This window comes from Corvus brachyrhynchos, unplaced genomic scaffold, assembly GCF_000691975.1.
Source record: "Corvus brachyrhynchos isolate BGI_N302 unplaced genomic scaffold, ASM69197v1 scaffold31, whole genome shotgun sequence".
Classification (NCBI taxonomy): Eukaryota; Metazoa; Chordata; class Aves; order Passeriformes; family Corvidae; genus Corvus; species Corvus brachyrhynchos.
The window spans coordinates 3,771,396-3,787,054 of NW_008236196.1; the positions used below are offsets into that span (position 1 = coordinate 3,771,396).

The 15,659-nt window shown below is 55.5% G+C and overlaps 1 protein-coding gene across 5 annotated transcripts in view; it reads left to right on the plus strand.

Moving 5' to 3' along the window:
• Positions 1-13,822, plus strand: part of SLC29A1 (solute carrier family 29 member 1 (Augustine blood group)) — a 33,823-nt gene extending 20,001 nt beyond the window's left edge. For 3 of the 5 annotated variants that reach the window (XM_017740463.1, XM_017740475.1, XM_017740458.1), the window contains 12 exons: positions 6,161-6,243; positions 6,699-6,780; positions 7,019-7,191; positions 7,413-7,552; positions 7,760-7,894; positions 8,047-8,144; positions 8,473-8,563; positions 8,699-8,787; positions 8,923-9,031; positions 10,310-10,395; positions 12,053-12,252; positions 12,813-13,822. In XM_017740463.1, coding sequence (XP_017595952.1) covers positions 6,215-6,243; positions 6,699-6,780; positions 7,019-7,191; positions 7,413-7,552; positions 7,760-7,894; positions 8,047-8,144; positions 8,473-8,563; positions 8,699-8,787; positions 8,923-9,031; positions 10,310-10,395; positions 12,053-12,252; positions 12,813-12,924 — 1,344 coding nt within the window. In that variant the 5' untranslated portion in view covers positions 6,161-6,214 and the 3' untranslated portion in view covers positions 12,925-13,822. Of the gene's footprint in view, positions 1-4,329; positions 4,654-5,394; positions 5,473-6,160; positions 6,244-6,698; positions 6,781-7,018; positions 7,192-7,412; positions 7,553-7,759; positions 7,895-8,046; positions 8,145-8,472; positions 8,564-8,698; positions 8,788-8,922; positions 9,032-10,309; positions 10,396-12,052; positions 12,253-12,812 lie in introns of those variants that run through there. The other 2 variants (XM_017740471.1, XM_008640075.2) reach the window with 2 other exon arrangements.
• The last annotated feature ends 1,837 nt before the right edge of the window (positions 13,823-15,659 follow it).

Genomic DNA, 15,659 nt, shown 5'->3' on the forward strand with positions numbered 1-15,659 from the left:
CCTGCCCTCCCCCAGGCTCTTGTATCTCCTCCTGCATCCCCAAACCACCGGCCCTGGAGCAGGCAACGGCTCCAATATTTGTGGGGCTTTTCCTACCTCTCCCAAGGCGGCATTGTCCCTGCATTGTCCTGTGGCCTGAAGTGACAAGGAGCAAGGGGCTGGGACCACCCTGCCTTTCTGGTAAGCTTGTTGTGACATTACAATGTCCCCCTGCAGCGTCTGATGGGATGCTGGGTGGGAGCACCCATCTCTGCTCCTGGGGGGTTGTATGGGTGCCTGGAGGGGTTTTCTCTGGCCAGGGACCAGACTGCACCTGGCCTTGGGCACTCACCACATGCTGAGGAGAGAGGTGTGTGGGTTCTTCATGGGGCTGCCATCGATGGCATTTGACCAGTAATAGTCAGGGCTGGGAACCCACGCAGCTGCCCCGCTGGAGAGGTGGATGTCCAGGGCTTCCTGGGACTCAGTAATGTCACCTAGGGTAGTTTTAAGACTGGCTCTGCCTTCTACCTGATGGGAAACCCTTCAGCGACAGTGCTTGAGTCCCGACAGGCCCTGGGGAATTTGCTGCCCAGCCGGATCGATTTACCTGCCAGGGGCAAGGGCCCCCAGGGAGCCTCTCAGGGCTCCTTTAACTCTCCAGATAAGGGACTTTGCAGCTGGTTGGTCTACGCAGTTCAAAACACACCAGGGCTTAATGCTCCCCCTGCACCACCCGGCATCCGAGATAACAGCAAGTGCTGGGAGCGGCATCAGTGTCCACAGCTGCTGCTCTACGAGGAGTTTGTGCTGTCTGCTAGTGCAGCAAGCCCGGAGGCAGAGGGGGTCTAGAGATGCCTCTCCTGTTGTCCTTGGAGGAGTGGAGGGATCGAGGTGAAGCAGGTCAGAAACATTGCCCAGGGACCCTCATTCTGTGGGGTGAGGGTGTTGCACAGAGCACCTTGTAAGAGGTTTTTTTCTGCTGGCCGAGCCCAGGCAAAGCAGTGGACTTTGCAGACAGCAAGTCAAGGGAGAAGGCAGAAATACCTGCTCCCTCCTGCTCCCCTGCTAAGCTCTCTCCTCAGGATGCAGGCATGGAGTAGGGCTGGGAGAGCAGATGGCATCACAAGGCTGTTTACTGAGAAGCAGAAAGGAGAAGAAGAATATCAACTTGCTGATGGAAACCGCTCACAAAGCACTCCAGGACTAGGAAAGCTGCTACAGGATGTTGGACAGATCAGGGATCAGAGAAAGAGAGACCATAGCAGAAAAGACAGATGAAGCTTTTGCCCCTCTGTGAGCTCCACAAGAGCCTGAGCAGTTTCTTCCACCTTCCTTTGGGGAGCTCCTCAGAGCATCTGCAGAGGCAAGGTTAGAAAGCAAAGGTAAACAGCAACAAGTGTCTTGGGCTGGGCAATGTTTCCCAGAAGGAAAGGGAGGATGAAGTGGCTCGCTGTGACTGTGTGGCCTCTAGTCATTCATTCACAACTGCCCCAGCCCCCAGGGACTGGGAGGAGGGAAAGATGACGTTCTTTTCTAAGAAGGGTGGAAGGAACTTCAGGGAAAAGCCGACTGCTGAATCTGCTGCGTGTCCTGGGTGTCTGTGCAGGGACAGGGCCTGTGGGCAGGTGGGGAGGCTCCTGTCGAGGGGCCCCCAGGACTGGAGCAGCACGTCCTAGGGAGTCTGGGCTCAGAGTGCCCACACTGCTTCCAAAAAAAAAAATTCCAGTCAGCTTTCAGCCCAGTTTTTAAGGGAACTTGCTGGTCAGGAGGGAAAGTCCTTACTTGGCTCCATAATTAGTATGAAAACAGGAAGGAGGATGTAGGAGTCAGCAGTCAGTTTTTGCAGTGAAAAGATATCTTTGCGTTGGTCACATGCTTTTTCAACACATTCATGAGTGACCTGGAAAAGGGAATGAGCAAGGAGATGATAGGGCTTTGCTGAGGTGATTGGATTACTCAGGTTCATGGGGACAAGTGCCAGCTAGGAGGAGTACTGACAACCATTACAACACCAGGCAACTGAAATTCAGTTTAGATAAATATCAAGTGATAGACAAGGGGGGAAAGGGAAAAAGCCCCAGATCTGCAAACAAGACTATGCACTGAGCCAGCCATGAGCCGGCCACTCACAGCAAGGCCTGGGGCTATTTCAGATAGCTCAGTGTGCATAAAAACACATACTGCATCATCTTTCCCAGTTAAAAAGCAGAAACAAAGCAGGAAAGCCTTGTGCCACTCTTCAAATCGGTGTCTCACCCCCCCACAGTCCCTGTGTGCCCCCAGAATCAGCACCTCTGGAAGGATCGAGAGGAGCCAGGGAAGGTTAGGAGAAAAGCAACAAGGAGGACCGAAGGCATGGAGCCATGCCTGAATGACTAAGTGAGCTAGAATTTCTCGGTTTGGAAAATGTGCTGTTGGGTGGATACAATCCAGGTCTGTAAAGCAGCCACTCCAATGTTCATCCACCCTTTGATGTCGAAGGCAAGGGAGCCCTGGTGAGGCCCTGCATGTGGGGAGAGCTGCTGCCCCCTCTCAGAAGCTCCTGAGTTGAAGGGGTAAGCAGGATTTCACAGAAGTGAAACCCACCATGGCTACAAAACACATGAACATCGTGTCCCTTTCAGCTCAGAGGCTGGGGGAACAGTCAGGCAGTTAGTCCGTACCCGTGCCACATTTACTCTTTCCTAGCATCTGCTTTTGCCCTCTGGTGGAGACCAGCTTGGAGCCAGACCAGCCTCTGCTTTGACTCAAGGCACCTTCCTACCCTTGTTTTGGGAGGGCTTGTGTTTCTCTCAGCACTGCAGTGGTGGCACACAACTCATCTGTCTTGTGAAATACAAGCGTGTGTCCTCGCAGCCAGTGACTGATGGTGGAGGTGGGCAGGACGCTGCCCAGGACGCTGATTCCCCGCACCCCGGCACAAGGTAGGAGGATCCGCAAGCAGCATGGTCAGAGTTCAGGCACGCATATGAAATCTCATGAAACAGGCAGTCTCATGAGTGCTTCCTATCTTCCAGCTGAGTCATGGCCACCAAGGTTTCGTGTGACTTGCATACCTGTGCTGGGCTTGTTTCATGCCTGCAGATAAACCTTGAGGGGCCCCTGGATCAGCCTTCCTGACAGGAGAACTTCGGTGTTGCCCAGTGGGCAAGCAGATGTAGGGCATGAGGTGAAAGGCTGGTGAGGCAACTGGTCCTGTCCCATCTTGGCTGTGCTTGGAGGAAGTACTGATATTATCCCTGCAAAGTGATCCCCTGACAAGTAGTGTCAGGAGGACACGAGGTGCTTGTCATTGAGTCTGCTGGCAACCCCTTGGCTATGGACTGCCAGGACACTTCTACACTTGGTGTGCTGTAAACGGCTTCTCTTTAGAGCTGGTGATTCTGGGTGTAATTCCATGGTGCCATAGCATGCCTACATGGCACCAGGGAATTGCTCAAGTGGGAAGCTAAGCATGCACTGCACTCGCCCTTGGCTAAGGCAGCAGAAGCAGGGAAAAAGGAGATGTGGGGAAAGGGAGAGGTAGGGAAGTGTCCAAAGCCAGGTGACAAATGGCTGCCTGCAGGTGTGGCTGTCCTGCAGTGCGGGTTTTTCTGCAGAGGTTAGGCAGCTTTGGTGACAACTGGCCCTGCCGTCAGCTCCCAGGGCTTGGCTGGCAGTGGGGCTGCACGTGGCCACCGAGGGTGTCACTTAGCATCTGTCACAGTCTTTGTGTGGCATGAAAGGACAATTAAAATTGTGCCATCTCTTGTTTGAACCTGCTCAAAGGTTCTAGCCTATGGTTTGTTAAGCCCACTCTTTGTGATCTTGCTTCTTCTGTGGGGGTAAGACAGACTACTCTATGCCCAGGAAGAAAAGGCCAAGGCCCCACATCACTCCTCCTTTTCCCTGTCCCTCAGGATGTGCAGCCACCACCAGCAGAGGCTGGTGGCTGGGCTAAACACCAGCAGACTCCTGCGGGAGGCGGTTGGAGCTGTGCCGGCTGGAAGAGTGGCATCTGTTCCCATGTCCCATCGGGTAGGGCACCTCCCCCCAAGAGGGAGCAGGGTTGCCACCTGTTGCTGGTGTTGATTCCTGTGACCTTTTCTGTTTGTTGTAGGGTTCTTTATAACAGCAGCTGGAAGTGTTTCCCACTGTAATGACTGCTGCCCTTGGCAGGCACTGTCTCTTTGTGGAAAAAATTAGGAGGCATTTAGCGAAGTGAGACAGAAAACAAACAGAGCAGGCAGGAGACTGCGGCCGGGCAGTGCCTGCCAAGAAGGCCGGGCTCCTGACGCAGGGATGTGGGCACTCTCCAGACGGAAGCAGGAGGCGGTGGGAAAGCAGCATGGCGGAGCGCCCTGCCCCAGCACCCCCAGAGTCTCACTCCCGACCTCCCCTGCCTCCTCCCCAACACCCCCGGCTCCTGCCATTCCTTCCACGGCACACTTGCCTTCCTCCCTTCCCTGGATGCTTGGGCAGCGGGACCTGGGCTGTGTGCCAGCTGTGGTACCCGATACCTCTTCTCCTCCTCCTCCGTGAGTGCCGCTAGACCCACAGGGCTCCAGCCCCCGTGACTTGAGCCAGGGCCCGGCACTCACCCCCAAGAGCGGGGGTGTGGACGCAGGGGGACACACTGCCTTCAAATACTCTGAACACAGGGCTCACCCTGGCTCTGTCCTCTCTCCTCAGGTATGTCCGTGGGGTCAGTCCCTGCCCCTATTTCTTGGGACAGCGATATGACCTGGAGGGGGCTGGAAGGGGGATCAGGGGCTTGGCTGGCAAGGGGAAGCATGTTGAGGGCTTGCTGGGGACCCACGGGGGAAGCTGAGATTTTCTTGCCTATTTTGGGTTGAGATCTGTTTGCTTGGAGACAAGCAATGCCCTGGTGGGGTTTCTGTGTGCAAGGCGATGGCAGTTGTGTTTGCAGACCCCTCTGCTAATCCCGGGTCAGGATGTCTCCTCCCCGCCGAGGCACCGGCAGCCTGCCAGGAGGGGATTTTGGGATGTTTTGTCTGGAAGCCCAGATGGCTCAGAAGGGCAAGGCAGGAGCTGTCGTGCCCCCAAGCTCTCTGTGTGGGAAGGCAGGGGAGCGGTGCTGCAGATGGCTCCGACATAAACAGGGTGGCACCTGCCGGGTTGGTAGAGCCCTCTAGCCTTTGCAGGCATACTTTTGTCCTGCTCTGTCTTTCCCAAGCAGCCCAAGGGGCTTCCAAAATCCCTCTCCACATCCTGCCGCCTCTGTTTCGGTTCCATCACAGCTCAGGCTCCCCAGCCTGCAGGATCCTACCGGGGGAGGAGGCGAGCTGTGCCCAGAACCCCACGGGCAGCTGCGCCAGGGACGGGCTGCGCTGCCTTTAATGCATGCCGGGGCTGGAAGGGACTACAGATCCCAGCATGCTGCTGCCTGTCTCCTCCTCCTCCGCCCTACCCGAGCCCCGCTGCAGGTGAAGCCCTGCGAGAAGTGCCGGAGCTCCCCATGCTGCGCCGCCCGGACTGGAAAAGGACAAGGCAGGCCTGCGGTTCCTCCGGGCGGCTAATCCCCCTCTGCCTCGGGAAGAGGGGGTGACCGGGGAGGGAAGGTCCCTTCTCGGGGCTCCGGGGGCCGCATCTCTGGGGCTCTCAGAGCGGTGCAGCGCCTGGGCAGGTGGTGACGGGGAAAAAGGAGCGGTGGGCGCCCGGGAGGGGACAGCAGTGCCAGGGACGCCCTTGGCTTTTCAAGGTGACCCAGGAGAGGGCTGTGAGAGCCGCAGGGAAGTGGAATTGAAAACGGGGGATTTGCTGGTTCTGGCCGGAGAGGCTGCTGAATTAAATGTGTCTTTTGTGCCACCGAGCCCCGGGCGTTGGAGGGAGCTGGGGCTGGCAGGGGGGGCAGACACAGCCCACTGCGCACATGCTTCACTCACAGCCCCAGGATTGGGGACAGAGAGCTGCAGGCTCACAAATCCCTTAAGAGCCTGCTGCAGGCAGCTGGGCAGCCAGCATGAGTAGTCTGGGTACCTCGGGAAAGCAGTTTCCTTTCGAAGGGAAGGCTTCGTGTGCCCAGCCAGCAGAATAAGTGTGTGACTGTGTTTTCTGGGTTGGTGTTTGACTCTCAGTACTGTGGAGCACTTACCTGGCAGCATGGGTTGGGGTTAAAACCAGTGCTGCCCCTGCCTGGCTTGTGTCTCTCTCATAAAATCTTCTGTTTGCTTTCCAGACGGAGAGCAGCCACAAGACTTGCTGGGACCTGTGCTGACTCTTGCCACACAAGATGACAGCAAGAGATGGGCCCCAAGATAGGTAATGACGGTTTCTGATGTAGCTATCACATCCAGGATACCAGGAGGTGAGGGAGGACAGGGGGACCCAGCATCTGGGGGTCCCTCTCTCCTGCATGCTTACTGGGCTACCAAGCTGTCCCTTCTTTCTCAGCTTTTCCATAGCAAATGGGCTGAAAACAGTCTCCTGTAAGCATGCCTGGGGAGCCTAACTCCCTCCCATATCTCCTGATGGATGCTGTGTATCTGGCTGCCACATGCCGATGAGCAGTCTCTCCCTGCCTTTGTACCTTCCTGGGGAGGGCCTCCCACAGCCCCTCTGCAGTGCCACATCTCTGGCAGCCCAGGCTAGCAAGGGCTGTGGGGCAGGGGCAAGGCAATAAATATTGTCTGGTGCTTCCCACCACAGGGTCAGAAGCAATACCTCTCCCTGACACTGCCCAGCTTCCTCTCTAAAGCACTCTGTCCCATTCACAGGTACAAGGCTGTCTGGCTGATTTTCTTCATCCTTGGCCTGGGAACTCTGCTGCCATGGAATTTCTTCATGACTGCCAGGGAGGTGAGGGCTTCCCTCCTGCTGTTGTCCATGACACTCATTGTCTCCTGTCATGTCTAGGGACCATGGTGTGGATGTGGCAGCATGGCACAGCATGCAGAGGACCACAAGCGTGTGTGATCTGGGTGTGATGAGTGGCACTGAGGCAGCAGGAGGGATGGCCATGGGTCTGGACAAAGAATAAGGATGGCCTGGGAAGGGCTTGCAGAATCTCAGCCCCACCAGGCTCCTTCCTTTGCAGTACTTCATCAGCCGCCTTGTGGACCCGGAGGAGACAAGCCACGTCAGGAACCAGACTGGTGAGGCCACCGTCACACCCTCCTACCTGCAGTCTGTGTTTGACAACTTCATGACTCTCTGCGCCATGGTGCCCCTCCTTATCTTCACCTGCCTCAACTCCTTCATCCACCAGCGGTGAGCCCTGCTCTGTCCTTGCCCCTGCCACCCCCCATAGGTCCACCCAGCCCTGGCCTGTTCTCTTGTCCCAGCACTGAGCCAAGCTACAGCCCATTCTAAGACAAAACACTGGTCTCCTGTCTCAGGGTTTGGCTGGGATTCCCACAGTTAGAGCTTGGTCTCAGCCCCACAGGTTTTTGGGGGGCTTGGGTTATCCTCACTGAGTCCCTCTTTTGTAGGATTCCCCAGCAGATCCGCATCTCGGGCAGCCTGGTGGCCATTGGGCTGGTGTTTTTAGTCACCGCAATCATGGTGAAAGTCCCCATGGAGCCTCTTCCCTTCTTCGTCTTTACCATGATCAGCATTATCTTCATCAACTGTGAGTGAAGCAGTGGGGGAAGGAAAGGGACACAGCCCCATGGCTAGGGCTGATCCCTCTGGGACAAAAGCATGAACCTCACTGTGGGAGAGCCAGGGAGGAGGGACACTTGCCTTGCCTTGCAGGGCGGGGGCCTTGGCTCCCTGCACAGGTGCAGTCCGTCCTTGCCTCTGGTTTCTCATGTCTGCTCATCTTTCCTGTTTGCAGCCTTTGGTGCCATTCTGCAGGGCAGCCTGTTTGGGCTGGCAGGGCTCCTGCCTGCCAGCTACACAGCCCCCATCATGAGCGGGCAGGGTCTGGCAGGCACCTTCGCTGCTTTGGCGATGATCTTCAGTATTGCCAGTGAGTAATCCCTGCCTCGCAGGTGACAGGGCCTTCCCAGAGCACTGCTGTCACAGGATCTGCTGGGGTCATGCTGTGTGGGAGATGGCAGCAGGGCCTTGCTCCTCTCAGCCCTCATCATCTTCCTTTCCTCTCCCTTCCTGTGCTCTCAGTTGGTGCCCAGCAACCCGACAGCTTCATCGGTTACTTCACCACAGCCTGTGTGACAATCGTGCTGGCAATCGTCTCCTACGTAGTTCTGCCTCACATGGTGAGACTGTTGTCCTGGTGGGGAAGGGCCTGGGGACATGGGACCTTTGCACATCCCAGCAGCCCAGCCTTGGCTCCTACCAGCCTCCAACTCTTGTGTCAGGGCAGGCTCTCCTGTGTCCCAAGGGAGCACTCTGGGATACTTCCCACCACAGATACCCCAGAATACTTGGGGTATCTGAGTCCCTTGGTGAGCAGGAAACCATCAATATCAGACATAACTGGAAGGAATACTTTGCCCATATTGCCCATATCTGCTGTTGTCACATAGCCCCTGGCAGCCTTCTTTCTGCACGCATGAATGAGTCCTCCATGCTGTCTCTCTGCAGGATTTCTTCCGATACTACTCCATGAAGGACAAGACAGAGTACCGCGTGTACAATGCAGAGCTGGAGACCAAGAGAGACCTGATTAAGAAAGGTGAGGGGCTGAGAGAAGGAAGAGAAAAGGGAAAAAAAAAAAAGAAAAAGCTTAAAGAAAGAACGAGATAGAAGGACTGAATTAGATCCCAGCTTTGTGGGGTCTGCTATGCCCTACTTGTGTCTCTCCCTGCAGACGAGAATGGGATGGAGCAGAATAACTCAAAGATCATCCCTATCCACAACCCTGATGAGCAGCCCTCTGTCATTGCTATTTTTAAGAAGGTCTGTGAGTTGCCAGCGTCCTGCCCTTCCTTTTGGGATGGGCACAGGTGTAGGAGAGCATGGGGAGAGGAGACCAGCCCTGCACTGGTCTCTTGCCCTGTGTTTGGTACCAGCATTTTTCTTTCATCTGCCTAGCTCTGGGTCATGGCCCTGTCCGTCTGCTTCGTCTTCACTGTCACCATCAGCGTCTTTCCTGCCATCACAGCTAAGGTGTCCACTGTCCTTGGAGAGGGAAACAAATGGGGTAAGTGTGCCAGGGATGGGGGTGAGGTAGGGAAAAACTGAGAACAAGGTAAAAAGAAAGTGGGGCTTGAAGGTATGTGTGGTGGGGTAACCCTGCCTGGATGCCAGGTGCCCACCAAAGCCACTCCAGCACTCCCCTCCAGAACTGGACAGGGGAGAGAAAATAGGACAAAAGGCTTTTGGGTGGAGATAAGGACAGCAAGAAATCACTCACCAATTACTGTCACAGGCAAAACAGACTCAACTTGGGGAAAATTAATTTAATTTATTGCCAATCAAATCAGTAGCATAATGAGAAATAAAAACTAAATCTTAAAACACCTTCCATCCACCCCTCCCTTCTTTCCAGGCTTAAGTTTATTCACGACTTCTTTATCTCCTCCCTCTGCAGCACTGCAGGGGGACAGGGAATGAGGGTTGCAGTCAGTTCATCACACTTTGCTCTGCTGCTGCTTCCTTCTCAGGGGGAGGACACCTCCTATTCTTCCCCTCCTCCAGCATGGGAGGCAGTCCTCCATGAAGTCCAATGTGAGTGCTTCCCACAGGCTGCAGTTCTTCATGAACTGCTTCAGCCTGGGTCCCTTCCATGGGGCGCAGTCCTTTAGGAACAGACTGTTTCAGCATGGGTCCCCTGCAGGGTCACAAGTCCTACCAGCAAACCTGCTTCAGAGTGGGGTCTTGCAGAGGCAGCAGGTGGATATCTGCTCACTGTGGACCTCCTTGGGCTGCATGGGGAAAGCCTGCCTCGCCATGGTCTTCACCACAGGCTGCAGGGGAATTTTTGCTCTGACATCTGGAGCACCTTTTCCCCCTCCTTTTCCACTGGCCTTGGTGTCTGCAGAGCTGTTTCTGTCACATATTCTCACTTCTCTCTCTGGCTGCAACTGCACATGTTGAGATTTTTTTTCCCCTTCTTAGTGTGTTATCCCATATCACCCTACCGCTGTCACTGATGGCCTTGGCCAGTGGTGGGTCTGTCTTGGAGCCATCTGGCATTGGCTCTGTCAGACTTGGGGGAGCTTCTAGCAGCTTCTCAGAAGCCGCCCCTGTAGCTCACCCCCCTACCAAAACCTTGCCACACAAACCAAATACAGAATGCCTGAAGGGAAGAAGGAACCACTGTGCATGATGGTTTGGATGCGAACACCAGCCTGGCTGGGAGACCATTCCAGGCCTTAGTGGGAAACTGCTAGGACCTAGGCCTGAAAGTCAGTCTCTGTGCAATGGGTATGAGGGGTTGGGGCACACTAAGCTCATCACTGACCTCCCCCTTCTGCAGGTCTCTACTTCATTCCTGTCTCCTGCTTCCTGCTCTTTAATGTCTTTGACTGGACGGGACGGAGTCTCACTGCCCTCTTCATGTGGGTAAGCATGGGGCAGGGAGCAAATGCCCAGGCAGTGTCCATCCCTAGGTCCCTCAGCCACGGCTCTCAGTGAGGCTGCCATCCACGGCTTGGAGCAGGAAGGAGGTGCAGAGCTAACTCCTGCTTTAAGTTCTAAGTGGAGATTGATGGGTTAGAGTCAAGAACCACAGCGTTGTTCTGTCCTCCCACCCCTCTTTCAACATGGCTCGGATGAAGCTGCCTCCTCCATTTCAGCCTCTCTGTAAACAAACCTTCACTCCAGCTATGCAAACGACGAGACAGGATGGCGACAGGGGAAGAGGGAGACAGCCAGGGCGCGCAAAAAGACACTCAGCACAGGACACAGCTGCTTCAAAGACCCTTGTCCTGAGAGCAGGGCAGGGCCATGCCATGTGGGCTACAAAACTGTCCCCTGCCACATCCCCTTGCTCTGATCTCCCCAGAATGGGCAAGGAAGGGGGCTGTCCTGTCTGGGTCTCTTCCTGCCCCTTCACCCACCCTCCAAGTGCTGTTTCCCCCTGTATTGTTCAGGCTGTTTGTTTAGAGAAGCTCCTCAGGACCACGTGCCATATGGGGTCTGCCTGGGCCTGACTTCCCCATGGCCTGGAGCTGCTTCTCCCCTGGCTATCACTGCTTGTTGCCTTTGGTCTTGGCCGTGAGCCGCCTTGCCTGGTGTCCAGGCCACAGCCTCCATGGTGGGAAGACCCAGCAGGAGACATTTCCAAAACAAGGCTGTGTGGAAAGTCTGACTGCATGTGGTTTGGGCCACATTTCCCTGGTTGGGGCCCTGCTCGCTCTTTTTCTCCTCAAGCAGGAGAGGCAACTGCTTTCTCCAGTTTGCCCCATAGACATGGCAGCTGGCCTAACCTCAGCTTCCTCCTGTGTTCATGGAGTTTCCTGTGGCCACGCCAGCCCAGCAGCTCCCAAGGCAGCCGTGGGTCTCTCCTCACCTCAGACCAGTGAGCCCTGTCATCTACGAACCTGGCACCTCACTGAGGGGACCCCAGAAAGAACGAGGCCTGTCTCGTTCCAGGGGCTGCCTTGGTCCCAGCTGCGGGGACAACACAGGGGGTGGTACCTCCTTCTTTGTCCCTCAGGACTGTTGCCTCAGTCGCTCAGGAACTCTGGTAGGATCCAAGGAGACTGTAATTTGGTCCGTGCCTTTCCCAGCACATTCCAAAACAACCCCAGCATAATCCCTTTCCCAGATTGCTGGATCTTGCCCTGCTTGGCTGCGGGATGGCGCAGGACGCTGAAAAGCTGGCTAAAGCCCATTTTGCAGGCGGTGAGGTGCCACAGGGGATTTACCTCAGCCACCCTTGTCCTGCACGCTGGCTCACTGCATGAGCGTGCACAAAGCTCTCTTGCCTGCCTGCCTGTTGCCAGCAAGGGCTTAACAGTTGCCCACAAGCCCAGTTCAGTATTTTGGCTCTAGTGCTGCTTCAAGTCACCTGCAACAGGACTTTCAGACCTAGGAAAACCTACAGCAGGTGGTGATGCTGAGATTTGTTGTGGCAGAGAAAGTCTCTCAGCAGCTTTGCCATCTTTGTGGCTCCTCCACAGCCCTGGCGCAGTAGGGACAGCCTCTGTAGAGCCCCTGCCATGGGATGGGGAATGTCCAGTTCTCAGCTGCTCAGCGATCTGTGTTTTTCTCCCAGCCCGGGAAGGACAGCTGCCTCCTGCCAGTGATGGTGGTCCTCCGTGTCATCTTTGTCCCTCTGTTCATGCTGTGCAACATGCAACCCCGTTACTACCTGCCCGTTGTGTTCTCTCATGACGCCTGGTACATCATCTTCATGATCTTCTTCTCCATCTCCAATGGCTACCTGGCCAGCCTGTGCATGTGCTTCGGGCCAAAGTGAGTGTGAGCTGCGGACAAGGGAAGGGTTGGTTACTCCCCCAGATGCCAGCCCTGGCATGGCTCCTGGAGTCTGCCTCTGCCCAGCTTTGGCATCTGGAGAAGAGGCCACAGGCACAGAAGGGAATTGTCACTACCCCCAGTGTCCCATCTCCTAGGCTTGTGCCTCCATATCCTCGGGATGAGGAAGCTATTTGGGCTCTCCATTTTCCCCACCTGCCACGCAGGGGAATGGGCTGGATATAGCGGGGATCTGGAGGGGAGCAAAGCGTGGCACAGCGCCCACAGCAGGGTGAGCGGCCTTGCCCAGCACAGGCAGCACGAGGAGTCCCACAGGGGTCAGAGGGGGATGTCCCTAGTGCCGGCAGCTTCAGGGTGGCCACCCTGATGCACTTTATGAGCCCACAGGGTGGAGACTTGGAGTTCTTGTGGCTCTGGGAGCCAAGGTGGATTTCTTCTTGCCGTTCCTCTGCTGCAGACGAACCTCCTAGCTCCACCAAACAGCAGGGCACAGGATGTGCATCCTGAGGATGGATCTCTGACACCTGTTTCTCCCCTAGGAAAGTGCTGGCGCACGAAGCAGAGACAGCTGGAGCTGTCATGGCATTTTTCCTGTCACTGGGTTTGGCCCTAGGAGCTGCCATCTCCTTTCTGGTCCGAATTCTCATCTAGCAGAGGCACACAGGGTGCAGGGACACCAAGAGATGGCTCCGCATCCTTCACTGAGGCCCTGGACACCTCAGCACTGTGGGGAAATAACAGCTCACACCTGTCCCTGCCAGATCACACTGCCACAGCAGACATTACACCCAGGGACGGTTCCACTCCTGCAGGGTTGGCCTGGTTCCTGCCATGCTCGGCTGTGTGATGCCTTCAGGCCTACGTGCCTTCTCCTTCCCTGTGTTGTGTGTGTTGCAAGACCCCCCGGGATCTCAGAGAGGTCCAGCTGCTTCCCATGCTGCATAATTTCCCCGGCTCAAGGCCAAAAGCCATTTTCAGCCTCTTTCTCTCTGACAGAGTGAAAGGCTGGTAACCAGTATTAGTCCTTCTCTTGCCCTTGTCTCCAAAGCACCTAGGAGATTCTCTCCTCTCCTTCTAGGGGGCCTGGAAATACCCCACACCCCTCCTCCTGCTGGTAAGACTTGTAAATGGGGAGGAGAGCCCCAGCCAGCCTTGCCATCCCTGCTCTCTGCTAGACGCACATCCCCCTGCCCAGTGGTATCCCAAGAGTGTAGACATCTGTGTCCCAGCCACAGAAAGAGCCAACGCTGTGGCTAGGCTGAGGGAGGAGGAGGTCTCCACACCCCACCTTCTCCCCCTCTCCTTGCCTCTGTTCCCTTTTTTGTTCTGGTGATTCTGCCATTGTTTTTTTTTCAGCCTCCTGGTTGTGTGACAGGAGGTTCCACTGTGGGCTACAAGAGGAGAGGCAGCAACTCCCTTCCCAACAAAGCTGCTGTCCCTGTCCACCTGTGCTGCAAGGGAGGCCTCACCTCTCCCTTGGCTTTCCTGTCCCTTGTCGTGTAAATGTGTCTATACAGTTGCCATTTTCTATAAAAAGACCAAAATGCTCCTTTGGGTATGTGTTTTTGTCTCCATCACCACAGGGGAGAGGGGCTGTGGAGGGACAAGGGTTGAAGTGAGAAGGCACTGGCTTTGCCTTGGCATGTGGTGGTCCCCTGTAACCAGCATCAGATGTGGAAATGGTGTGGGCATGCCCTGCACAGTCAGGCCCAGCTGTGAGGACACAGCCAGTGTGGGAAGGGGATTGTAGAACCATAAAATCAGAATGGATCAGGGTGGAAGGGGCCTTGAAGATCATCCAGCTCCAAACCCCCTGCCATGGCCCGCAACAACTTCCACTACACCAGGTTACCCGCCTGGCCTTGAACACTTTGAGGTGTGGGGCATACACAGCTTCTCTGGGCAACCTATTCCAGTGCCTCACCACCCTCACAGTAATAAATAATAAATATCTAAACCTTCCCTCTGTTTGAAAACATTCCCCCTTGTCCTACATACATTTTGTCCCTGTCCATCTTTCTTGTAGGTCCCCTTCAGGTACTGGAAGGCCACAATTAGGTTACACCAAAGCCTTCTCCAGGCTGAACAATCCCAATTCTTTCCTTGTAGGAGAGGTGCTCCATCCCGCTGATCATGTTGGTGTTCCTCCTCTGGACTATCTCCAGCAGGTCCAAGTCCTTCCTCTGCTGGGGACCCCGGAGCTGGATGCAGCACTGCAGTGGGGTCTCACCAGAGCACAGCAGAGGGACAGAAAACCGTCCCTTACCCTGCTGGCCACACTGCTTTGGATGCAGCCCAGGACACGATTGTCTTTCTGAGCTGTGAGTGCTCATGGTGAACTCATAGCCAGTCTCTCATCCATCAGCACCCCAGGGATGCTGCCCTCGACGTACACAAGGGAACCACCGACACCTCTGATAAAGAGCAGATGCACCTTCACATTTTGTGGTGCAGTGACCTGCAGCACAGCACCTGGGAGCTTTCCTTGTGCCTGGGAACAGCCGGAGTGCCCCCTCCTGCTCTTGGGGTGAACTACACCTGTCTGCCAGTGGGAATCCCCCTCCCTCTGTCCCACATCATTCACAGCCATCACCTCCTTGCACCACTAGGCATCAAAACCCATGTGGGGGCTGGGGTCCCCTCATCGCAATTCAGCTTCCTTTGCTGGTCAGGACTTTTGTACCCACAGCCTCAACACAAGAATCACGGAATGGGTCAGGTTGGAAGGGACCACAGTGGCTCACCTGGTCCAACCTCACTGCTCATGCAGAGCCATCCTAGAGCACATGGCACAGGATTGTGTCCAAACAGTTCTCGAGTATCTCCACTGAGGGAGACTCCACAGCCTCTCTGTTGTGGCAATCTGTTCCAGTGCTGGGTCACCCACACAGTAAAGAAGCTCTTCCTCGTGTTCAGGTGGAACTTCCTGTGCATCAGTTTCTGCCCATTGCCTCCTGTCCTATTGCTGGGCACCACCGAGCAGAGCCTGGAAACATCCTCTTGGCACCTCCCTTGAGATACTCATAGACACTGATGAGCTCCCCTCTCAGTCATCTCGAGGCTGAATAAGCCCAGCTCCCTCAGCCTTTCCTCTTAAGAGAGTTGCTCCAGTCCCTTAGTAATATTTGTTACCCTCCTGGACCAGCTCCAGGGGCTTCCATGTCTCTCCTGTACTGAGGGGCTCAGAACTGGACAGAGTACTCCAGATACTGGAACGGTAAGGCTTAAGATTGATTTATCTTATTATTTCCCTTGGACAATGAAAAGACAACATCTCCAAACACGGCTTTACAACGGGGCCCCGGGCCTACCCTACACTCGGGCCCGGACACCTTCTGTCCCCGCCCCCTCTCTGCTCTGCTGCGCTTACACGCAGCCCCAGGCCG